At 36.1% G+C, this 12019-nt stretch overlaps 1 protein-coding gene across 4 annotated transcripts in view; it reads left to right on the forward strand.

Annotated features, from left to right (window-relative positions):
• SPATA6 (spermatogenesis associated 6) overlaps positions 1-12019 on the forward strand; it is a 150835-nt gene that overhangs the window by 52207 nt on the left and 86609 nt on the right. For 3 of the 4 annotated variants that reach the window (XM_032301777.1, XM_032301775.1, XM_032301776.1), the window contains exons 4-5: positions 3877-3918; positions 4944-5068. In XM_032301777.1, coding sequence (XP_032157668.1) covers positions 3877-3918; positions 4944-5068 — 167 coding nt within the window. Of the gene's footprint in view, positions 1-3853; positions 3919-4943; positions 5069-12019 lie in introns of all 4 variants that reach the window. The other variant, XM_032301778.1, reaches the window with a different exon arrangement.

The raw sequence follows: 12019 nt of genomic DNA on the forward strand, positions 1-12019 counted from the left end.
ATATTTTAAAATATATTCCACTCAGTGTTTGTATCTTGATATCTTTCTTAAAATAAATTCTCCGGCATTAACCTTTCAAATATTGCTTTTTGTCCCTTTCTCTTCTTTCCTTTTACAAATCCAGTTACACATTGTCAGACCTCTTACTGTATCCATTTTTCCCCTTTTTTTATGTTCTCTATCCTTTTCGCTTTCTGTGTTTTACTCAAGGTACTTGTGTCTTCTAATTCTGTTGAGCTCTCCAGGGTCATTTATAATCTGATAAATATACCTGTTATGGGTTTTTTTGTTCTTTTTGTATTTTTCAGTTTAAAAATGTCCCCAAGGTTCTTTAGAATAGTTTCTAGTTCTCAACTAACATTCTCAACCTTGCATTTTATTTTATTAAACGCATTAAGCATATTTTAAGACCCAGTCTGATAGCTAATTTTTCTGGATCTCTTGTTGACCTGTTTTTGTTGTCTGTTACTTTTCTTGTTTTTCTATCCCAATTTTCATTTTTCCTGTATACTTGGTCAGTTTTCATTGATTGTCAGACTTCAAATGTAAACATTTTTGCAATAACTTAAAAGCTTAGATGATAGTGTTTTCTTTTAGAAAAGATTTATGATTGGGATTTGGCAGATATCTAGGTGGCATTAACAATTCTGGACCACCTTTATTTGGACAGGATTTGGGATAATTCAAATTTAGCCCTTAGTTCCTAGTTGGCTCTCCTGGTTCATTTGGGTTGCTATAGTAAAATACCATAGACTAGGTGCCTTATAAACTATAAAAGGTTTTTTCTTACAGTTCTGGAGGCTGGGAAGTCTCAGATCAAGGTGACTGGTGTTTGGTGAGAGTTCCCTCTCTGTTTGTAGATAGCCGTCTTCTCTCTGTATCCTCATGTGACAGAATGAGAAAGGAAGCTCTCTGGGGTTTCTTTTTAAAATCTCATTATAAGGATTTGCCCTACCTCTCAAAGGCCCCAACTCCAAAAGCACATTGAGGACTAGGATTTCAGTATATTAATTTTGGGGAGAATATAAGCATTCAGTATATAGTGTTGGCTATCTATTTTTGGTTTACTCTTTATCCTTGTAGTTTATCTTTTCAAGATCTAATCTTACAGCCTAGCCAGTTTATTAGGCCATCATCTCTTACCAGCATACCTCCCCTCCTGCCTCTTTCCAAGGGCATGAAGGGCATGATACTCCAATTTTTCATCCTTTACTTCATGAATTTATCAAAAGCTTTGTTCAGCTTCTCAGCCTCTAAGCTACCTCTATCGGGACTGTCAGATATCTAAAAAGAAAAGCAGCCTCAAATGCCTCAAATTATTTCTCTGTTTCCTTCTTCTGTTGCGTTTCAGACATTATGTTTTTACTACCTTTTTATGTCTCTCGTGCTTTCATTGTTTACCTTTTTAAGTTGATTTTTGCAAAAGGGTTATTTTTCAAACACCTGATCTCTCAGATTACCCTGCTATGTTCTGCTTAAAGCTTTTGAACATCCTATTCCTCCTACTTAAAAAACTCTACCTCCTTAGTCCCCCAGTTTACACCAGTTCATGCTGTAAATCAGATCCTAAAGAGTTCTTCTTTAGGCTTCTCTGACTCCTGGAATAGATTAAGACTTGTTAGTATAGTCTTTTATAGCACTACCTGTAGTGCCTTCATTGTACATGTGGCTTGTAGTTATAATTTATTTGTGTGTTTATTTCCTTTAATGTTTATATTTTCAATGCAATGTAAAGTTCTTGAGGAAAAGAGCCATATCAGGTTTTTTATTTTTTTTTACTTATTCCAAATTATAACCTATAGAAACTATTTAATATTTCTTCATAAATAGGACACACTGGTATTGGGTTAAACGATTGAGACTTTCCTTGGATGATAATGGCAGAATTTAAAGAAAGAAAGAGATGATGCCTTTTTCATGGGTCCTGGAAGGGGAGACGAGACACAGTTCATCTTCATCTTTTATTCTTATTTTTATAAATGGATTATAAAATACTTCAGGTGTATTAAAAATACAAGGAGGTATATAATATATCCTGTTGTCCTCACAGCACTGCTTAAGAAATAAGACATAATTTATATTCATAAAGATATATAGAGAGCCCAGAAATAGACCCCCTCCAAAATATAATCAACTGACTTTGATAAAAGGCAATACAGAGGAACAAAGATAGTTTTTGTTGCTACAACACTTAGGCATCCAAATGAGATAAAAGGAATCCAGATACAGACAATATACCCTTAACAAAAATTAACTCAAAATGGATCATAGACCTAATTGTAAATGCAAAACCATAAAACTGTTAGAAGATAACATAGGAAGAAACCTAGATGACCTTGAGTACAACAATGCCCTTTTAGGGGCAACTCCAAAGATAACATCAATGAAAGAAATAATCGATGTGCTGGATTTCATTTAAATTAAAAATTTCTACTCAGAGAAAGACAGTATGAAGAGAATTAAAAGATAAACCACAAATTAGGAGAAAATATTTATAAAATGTTGATAAAGGACATTTATCCAAAATATACAAAGAACTTTTAAAACTCAATAATAAAATAACAAGCAACATTATTTTTAAAAATGGGCCAAAGACCTTAAAAGATACTTCATCAAAGAAGAAGATGGCAAATAAGCATATGAAAAGATGCTCCATACCATATGTCTCTGGGGAAATCCAAATTAAAACGAGATAACACCACATTACTAGAATGGTCAAAATCCAAAATACTGACAGCACCAAATGTTGATGAGGATATTGAACAACAAGAATTCTTCTTTTATATTCTTATATATTGTGGGTAGAAATTCATAATGGAACAGCAATTTGGAGACTCTCTGGTGACTTATTACAAAACTAAACATATTCTTAACATTTAAACCAGCAACTACCCTTTTGGTATTTACCCAAAGGAGTTAAAAACTTACGTCCACATAAAAATCTGAACAAGCGTGTTTAGAGCAGCAGTTTTAACTACCAAAACTTGGAAGCAACCTAGATGCCCATAGAAGGTGAATGGATTAATAAAATGTGGTACATCCAGACAATGAATATTATTCAGCACTTATAAGAAATGAACTATCAAGCCATGAACAACATGAAGGACACTTAAATGCATGTTATTGAGTGAAAGAAGCCAATGTGAAAAACCTGAATACTGTGTGATTATAATATGACATTCCAGAAAAGGCAAAGCTATGGGAACAGTAAGAATATCAGTGGCTGCTTGTGGGAGCAAATTGGAGTGAGGAGAGAGATGACCAGGCAAAGCATAGAGGAAAGCCAGGAAAGTGAAAATACTATGAATGATACTGTAATGGTGGAATATGTCATTATGCATTTATTTGTCTAAACCCAGAGAGTGAGCCCCAAGGTAAGCCATGGACTTTGGGTGACTATGATGTGCCTATGGCGGCTTATCCTTATTAAAAAAAAATGTGCCATTCCTGTGAGTGCTGTTGATGGTGGGGAGGGTCTGCCTTTGTGGGGACAGGGATATGTGGGAAATCTCTGTATTTTCCTCTCAATTTTGTTGTAAACCTGAAACTGCTCTAAAAAGATAGTATTAAAAGAAAAAAAATCAGAAAAAAAGCCCAGAGAGATCAAAGGGATAATCTCTACTATTGATTAATAAAGCCCTAAGAGACAAAGCAACCAAAAAATATACATAGTATACTAAGATATAAACATACATAAACATAAACATGTGCTAAGATATATACATAAACAAATAAATATATAAACAAATAAACATATAAACATATATAAGCATATATAAACAGCAATTACTTTGACTTTTAGATACTCTCATGATAAAGTAACTAATTTTTGTTTATTGTTAATTTGTTTAAGGAAATTTTTCTTTAAACTTTCAGATGATACAGCATTGTTTGAGTTGATTCAACTAGTTCCACCAGGTACTGTATTATATTTTGATAAGGTAATTGATATACAAACCCATGTCAAAGAATGCTTTTAAAAAATACATATTTTTCCCTTCTTCCCAAATTAAGAACAATGTTGAGTTTCTCGTATTGGTCCACTGTGCACAAATACATAAATACATGAAGATTGACATAAATTGTGTTGGGCTATATTGTTTTAAGTTGAATAAATAATAATAAAGAGAAGTGGAAAATTGTATGCTATTCTCCTAGCATATTTTGTGCCATTCATAAAAACTGACTTTGCGTTTTTGTGATTTTCCTTAAACTATATTTTTTTGCTTATAAAGTAATTATCTTTGTTTTTGTGTGTTGAGTGTTACTGGGAATGGGGGGGGGGGTGGAATAAAACCTTAACTATTTAGTAAATATTACAAATTTCCAGGGTAGGTAAAATTAAAATTGATATATGGAGGATAGCTTGATTTCTGTTATTTACTTCTGTGATTTTTAGGAGAATTCTATCTTAAATAATTATTCTGTGTGAAAAATGGAGAGTTATGTGTTACTGAAATTTAATAACCTTAAAGATTTTGATTATTACATATATACCTAATTTGTGTAACCACAGATTCTAGAAAATACCTTCATTTTTTTTCCAACATGTAACCTAGTGCCTTATAAGGGCAATTAGAAAAGAATGGAAGATAGAAAAAATTTATGGAGCTGATCATTACATTTTAGATTTGTAAATGTTATAACAACTTGATATGTTTACAAGGACTTTTTTCCTCTGGAACACATAGGTACTCACAAAATTTACATGAATATCTCCCTTCTATAAAAGGGGGAGGGAGAAGTAGTAATATGTACTACATTTCTGAGTAAGGAATCCATTTAACATAACTTTCTTTTAATTTTTATTTCATAGAAAAAAAAAAGGCCCTGAAGCAGAAATTTCAGTAAGGCATCAGGCACTATAAATCCTGTACTTGATGATTTTATTTCTAAATAGAATATTTTGTTATAATTTGAATCATAGGGTATCTTTCTTGTAGTGGGTGAAACACTGTCTACATATGATGAAAATACACGAGATTTCATGTTCCCGGGTCCAAACCAAATTTCTGGACACCATGATTCAAACCGCCAGGTTACCATGAGGAGGATTTCTGGCCTTCGAGTAAGTGCTTACAATTTTCTGAATCAATCTGTGATGTGGGATCATTGTCAAAAACCACCACATATGCTTTAATACCTGAAATGTGAAGAACTAATTCAGAGTTTAATTTGGTTCAAAACATAATTTTTTTATGAAATTATGATGTTATTTTAAACATACTGAAATCTGAACAAAACCCATGCATCTTTCATCCAGAATTAACAAGCATTAATTTGCCTTATATCCTTAAGATTTTTCTCCTCTTTTTCTGCCTCCCACCTCCCTACTTTCCATGTCTGTCTCTTCTTTCTTCTTTATTGTTCTCGCAAAAGAAAGACCAATCAACATTTGAAAAGATGTCAATTTCATTAGCATATAGGGAAATCCAAACTAAAACAACCTGATGATTTCATTCTTATAGCCATAGGGTTGGTAAAATTTAATAAAATCTGACAATATTAGAAGTGTGAAAAACTCTTACATGCTGCTATGCCATGTAAGTTGAAACCACCACAATTCAGAATTATCTAGTAAAGGCAAAGATTCTCATAGCCTCTTGCCTTATAGGTATGTAACATGAAAATGTATTCTCTCTGGTATACTAAGAGCCTTCCTAGGGATGTTCATTGATAGCATTGTTCATAATAGTGAAAAATCAAAATGATTTAAATGCTCATTAGTAAGAGTTTGGATAGATTAATTGTTGTATGTTCATGTCATGGAAATATACATTTATATGCCTAAAAGTGAAAGCAGCGTTGTGACAGCCAACTCTACCATCCTTTCCCCCAACACCTTTCAACTTTCGTTGGGTGATTTAAAAATATATTTATCCCGGAAAATGTCTTCTGCTTAGAGAAACTGAGAGAAGACCCTGCTATTTCAAAGAAGAAGAATAGCAAAAGATGTCTAGGTTGAAATAATTTGGACAAACATTTTTTTACTACCTTTATAAAATGTTAAAGCTGTATGAGTAAGGAAAGTGGGGTGATCCATGAGCCAATATGGTGAATTAAATACTTTTCCCTTGGGTCTAGGTTTATGATATACTCTGTTCTGGGAAATAGGAATTTCAGCTTGCTAGAAGTGTTAAAGTTGACTAACTAGCAAATCTATGAAAATATACTTCCTTTGGGATATTATCAGTGTCTATTAGCCATCTTCTGTATTATAAAAACCTTCAAAGAGTGTTTCAGCAAATGTATGGAAGCTTGCAATGAAAAAAATATGATTTTAAAATTATGGTGTTTTGAAAGTAATTTAAAATGCTGTATTATACCAAATTGGCAATATAAACATCGAAGTATGGACCATTAATAAGTATCTTCTTCATTTTCTTTGGGTTACTTTTGTATACATTCAGGTGTTAGATTACTAAAGCAAAAAATACACACACACACATAAATATATAAATTAAGACTTCTGGTAATGGTGGTTTGAAGAGGTTGTAATTCCTCTCTCCATAAAAAAACAGGTATAAAACTGGACAAAATTATCACAAAAAACAATTTCAGAACACCGGAAACTAACTGGCAATAACTACATTATACACCTGAAACTAATATTGCACTGTATGTTAACCAACTGGAACTATATAATAAAAAAAAAAAGTGTTTATGCTTAAATAATGGCTAAAGCTTTGGATAAAAATGGCGGCCGCATGGATCTTCTTGCCTGGGACAGCTCCCATACCCTGTGAGGCAATGAGAATTGTAGCTTCACCAATCCTGGGGTTGGGCGGAAAAATCAGAAGCTCTGCTACCAGAGAGGTCAGAATCAATTTTGAAGGGTGAGACTGTGATACTGTGATTTAAAGTAAGAAATATATATTTGGTCTTTATTCTTGTTCCGGTACAGAGCTCCCCAAATCCTCCGCATTTCCTAAGTGATGGGGAGCAGTAAAGGTGTCTTTTGTTACGTTAATGAGGTGACTTTTGGAAAGCTTCTACATAACCTAAGGATGGGGGCTGGTTGCCAGGAGGAACAACCCTGGTATTAAAGGGTTAGGCCTTTAAGACCCTTGAGGCTGGAGATTGCATTAAAATACTAATGGCCAGTGATTTAATCAATCTTGCCTACGTAATAAAGCCTCCATAAAAAAACAAAGGGCCTGGGTTTAGAGAGCTCTTAGGTTGCTGGACGCATGGAGGCAGCTCCTGGGAAAGTGGTTTCCCTGGGGAAGGCATTGCTCCATGTCCCTTCCCACATACTTTGCTCCATGAATCTCTTCCATCTGTCTGTTCATCTGTATCCTTTATCATATTCTTTTGTAGTAAATTGGTAAACAGTAAACAATTTCCTGAGTTGTGTGAGCCTCTTTAGCCAGTAAATTGAACTGGGGTGGCAGTCACGGGGACCTTCAAATTATACCCAATTTGTCAGGAACACAACCCAGACTTGTGATTGCATCTGAAGTGGGGTAGGCACAGTCTGGTGGTACTGATTCCTTAACCTCTGGGATCTAATGCTATTGCCAGGTAGCTGGTGACAGAACTGAGTTAAATTATAGGACCCCTACCTGGTGTCACAGAGAATTGCTTGGTGCTATTGGAAAACCTACACATTGGAATTGGTGTCAGAATCGTAAGGACAGGCAGTGTGTCTTCACTGGATTTGGATGCAGGTGGTTGAAGAAATGCCATAGCTTTGATAGGCCAATGGCAGTTTCAACTAGAGGGAACAGCCAACTAGAGGGAGCAGCCCATCTGCCAAAAAGTTCACAGAATTAAGGGAGCAATAGAAGGGCTGAGATAAGCTCTCCACCCATTCCTGGCTGACTCTGAAACCATGTACATGCCACGAGACCATGAGTGCCCAGCAAAAAATGAAATTCAGTAGAAATTACAGACCTGACTATCTTTGAATGTATTCCCCAAGCCACATACAGATGATCAACGAAGAGTGGAACGTTTATAGGTAGATTGGATGACCACCAAGCCATGTAGACAACAGGTGAGATTCCTAGAAAGAATGGAAGAATCAAAAGATATGGGACATGTAAACTGAAGAGCCAAATGGCAGATAAAAGTCCAGTCATATCAATTATTCTATTTAAATGTATAAAACACTCCCATCAGTAGTTTATTGTCCTGGCAGATGACAGTGCACCCTTCCTCAGAATTCTTGTGACATCTCTCTGAGTCTTGAACCCATTGCTGTGGCAAGGGGTTCTTCTGGGATTAAATCTTGGCACTCTCGCAGACTACCTGACTAAACTTGAGCAAAGCACTATCATATGAAGATCTCGTAGGGCTGCTGGGTACATTAATGAAACGTAAATGGTTATAGCAGTACCTGGCATGGAGAACACTCTGAAGTATGAGTGACATGCTGATGGCTGTGGAGATGATTACAGCACTGATGTTAATCCCCCTTAAGGCTGTGGACGCCATACAAACAGCATCTGTGGCTTTCTCATCTTTGAACTTAACTCTTAGCACAGTACTTTGCATGAAGTAGGTACTTAAATGCCACTTGATTGAATTGAATGAATGAATCACATCTTACAGACTTCATAGAGGAACTGACACTTGAGATGGAGTCTAATTAATTTTATGTGTCAACTTGGTTAGGTTATGGTGCCAGTTGTTTGGCCAAATGCTAGTCTAGATGTTACTGTGAAAGTATTGTGTAGATGTAATTAATATTTACAAGCAGTTGACTTTAAGTATAGGAGATTACTGTTGACAATGTAGGTGGATCTCACCCAATTAGTTGAGGCCTAAAGAGCAAAAACTGAGGTTTCCTGAACAATAAGGAATTCTGCCTCAAAACTGTTATGTAGAAATACTTCCTGAGGGGCACCTGGGTGGCTCAGTCGGTTGGGCATCAGCTTTTGGCTCAGGTCACGATCCCAGGGTCCTGGGATTGAGCCCTGTGTGGGGCTTCCTGCTCAGGAAGGAGTCTGCTTCTCCCTCTCCCTCTTCTTCTGTGCTTTCTCTCTCTGTCAAATAAATAAGTAAAATCTCAAAAACAAAAAGAAAGAAGTGGCGGGGGGGTGGGTGGTTGGGGTACCAGGTGGTGGGTATTATAGAGGGCACGGATTGCATGGAGCACTGGGTGTGGTGAAAAAATAATGAATACTGTTTTTCTGAAAATAAATAAATTGAAAAAAAACTATAAAAAAAGAAATTAAAAAAATTAAAAAAAAATACTTCCTGAGTTTATAGCCTGCTAGCTTGCTTACAAATTTCACACTCAAGACTGCAATAACAACTTTTGTCTGAGTTGCTAGCTTGTGGATTGCCCTATGGATTTTAGGCTTGCCACTCTCAAAATCACATGAACCAATTCCTTAAAATGAATCAATCTCTTCCCCCTATATATATACTATATACTAATATAGTATATTACATGTTTTCCTGGAGAACCCCAACTGATACATACTAGTTTTGAAAGCTCAGTGAAAATAATAGCTAAAACACTGAGTATTTGCTATGTGACCAGTGATATGTATGGGGAAGGGTAAAGTGATAAGTTGTAATCCAGGCTATGGTAGTTATAAAGTATGTCCACACATGATCTGTTACTTCTCTCTTCCAAAGGCAGAGCTAGTTCTCCAGACTATACTTAGTAACTATAACAGATAAAACGTGGTGAAGTGACAGTATTAGACTGGAGACCAGGTCATTAAATGCAGTGTGGCTTCCTCCTTGCTCTCACTCCTTTATCAGTCACTTTGGGCTAAGCCAACTGCCATGTGTGAAGACACTCAAACACCTCTATAGAGAGGAAAGAAGCTGGAAAGGCTTTGCTAGAATGTCTGTGAAATCTTGAAAGGTCTTGAAGAAATTCAGATGTGTGTTTGCAGGAAAATAAGGTAAATGTTATTGGAAATTAGGGATAAAAGGGTTCCTTGTTATGTAATGACAGAAAGTTTAGCCACACAGTCACCTGCAGTAATGTGGGAAGGAAAGAAATATGAAATGGATGGTGTGTCTAAGACTTTGAGATAGAGAGTTAGAGGGTCTGCTTGGTTTTCTCTTGCTGCTTTATAGCAAAATATAAGAGGACAGAGATAAGCAAAAGGAAAGGCTGTTCAGCAAAAATGAGTTGGAACTTACTGTTCCTAAAGATTCCCAGCCTTTCCTGATGGCAAATAATGCTAAAATTAATGAATGACTTCCGAAGAAAAATCATCCCAGGCACTTTTGGGAAATTGTGGTCTGACAGTGAAACCAAAGGCATAACTATAAAACCCTTCATTAAAATCTCAGAAAGATCCAAGATGTTATCTCAGAAAATAATTTAATCAAACATTGATTTTTTTTCAAAGATGCTTAAGGGCAGTCTCAGCAGAAGCCAAGTGTAGAGAGGGTGTAGCTCATGTCTAATGGAATAAACTTTAGTAAGATTCATATGAGAACCAAAATTTTTTTTAAGAGCACTATATTGGTAGAAACACCACCAGCTTGGTCTGAAATGCAGAGAGATCTCACAAAATGAATAGGCCTTTGAACCCTCAAAATTCTGTTGACAGGACTCACACTCAGAACATTGTGCAGCTCCAAACATGGTCTACTTCTCCTTGAAAAGGAATAATAATGCAAAGATCAGGAGCAAGAGCCCAGAGGAGCCCAGAGGATAGTTATTTCTGGGCAGGAACAGGACCAAATTTCTAATCAAGGAACTTTTAACGTTCTCCTGGCTGTATTTTAGAATTTCTATGGGCCAGTGATTCCCATCTGACTCTTAATTTCTCCCTTTTGAACAAGAATATCTGGAGTAATTACCCTGCACTTGCCGCATGTGTGTGCTTTGGGTACATGTGGGGCAGATAATTTGTCTCTGTGGTTCATAAGTCTTCTAACTCTGAGAGAACTGTATTCTAGAAACTATCCTTAAAGAACCACATCGAAGGAAGCTGAATAAGGATTTGACTTAGATGCCAACATCCTGGATTTCAAGCTGAAGCTGTAAAAGGATGAGACATTTCTTCTTTTCTTTTCTTTGTAGAGCATGAGTTTGGTTGACACATGAAAGGAGTATAAGTAACATGTGGTCAGAGGGTGAACCATGGTGGTTTTAAAATATGTCCACAAAATTTTTGGTACTCCTGTGCTAAAAAGGAAATCTAACTACTTTGTCCTTGAGTGTGGCCTATACTTCAGGACTCTAATAAATAGGATGTGATAGATGTGACAGTGTTAGATTTAGGAGACTAGGTCATAAAAACAGTTATGGCTTCCTCCTTGCTTTGCTTTGGGAGAACTAGCTGCCATGGCATGAGATCACTTGAGAGGTTTGTGGGATAGAGGAGCTGAGTCCTCTTGCTAAAAGCTAGAAAAGAACTGAGGCCTCCAGCCAAGAGCTATCTGAACAAGCCTTAGGAAGCAGATCTTCCTGCCCCAGGCAAACCTGCAGATGACAGCAACCAAAACAACATCTTGACTGTAATCTCATGAGAGATCTCAAGCCAGAACCACCCCGTTCAGCCTCTGCCAGATTCCCGAACCATAGAAACTATCTGAGATAGTAAGTGTTTACTCTTGTTTTAAACTGCTAAGTAATATCCTGTTAGGCTACAGGGTAACTAATAAGTGGGCATTATGGACTTCATTATTAAAAGTTACATTTGCAGAATTACATTTAGTTAATTCTTAGGCAACATGTATTTACCTTTTCTATAATACGGTGGTTCTATAATATGGTGGTTGAAACTCCCAAGTTAGTATGTTGGAGACTGGGTCTGTAAAGGACAAATATCTGACTTCAGCTATGTTAGAATAAAGTTGCACTGGGCCTACACAGTATCTTTTAATGCTTTGGTGAATATACAGCTGGTATGCTTCCAAATATCTAGGCAGGTGCTTCGTGACTCTTCCTTTGAATTTTACCATTTGTCTCCACTTATTTTAAAACAGTGTTCAAGCTGATGTTTGAAAGGTTGTGAGAAACAGAAGCCAGGTTCATTCATGGATCTGAGTGTAACCTATACATTATGAAAAAAAAATGTTGGAGGTATTGGTAGAG

This window comes from Mustela erminea, chromosome 10 (genome assembly GCF_009829155.1).
Source record: "Mustela erminea isolate mMusErm1 chromosome 10, mMusErm1.Pri, whole genome shotgun sequence".
In the NCBI taxonomy this organism is placed as follows: Eukaryota; Metazoa; Chordata; class Mammalia; order Carnivora; family Mustelidae; genus Mustela; species Mustela erminea.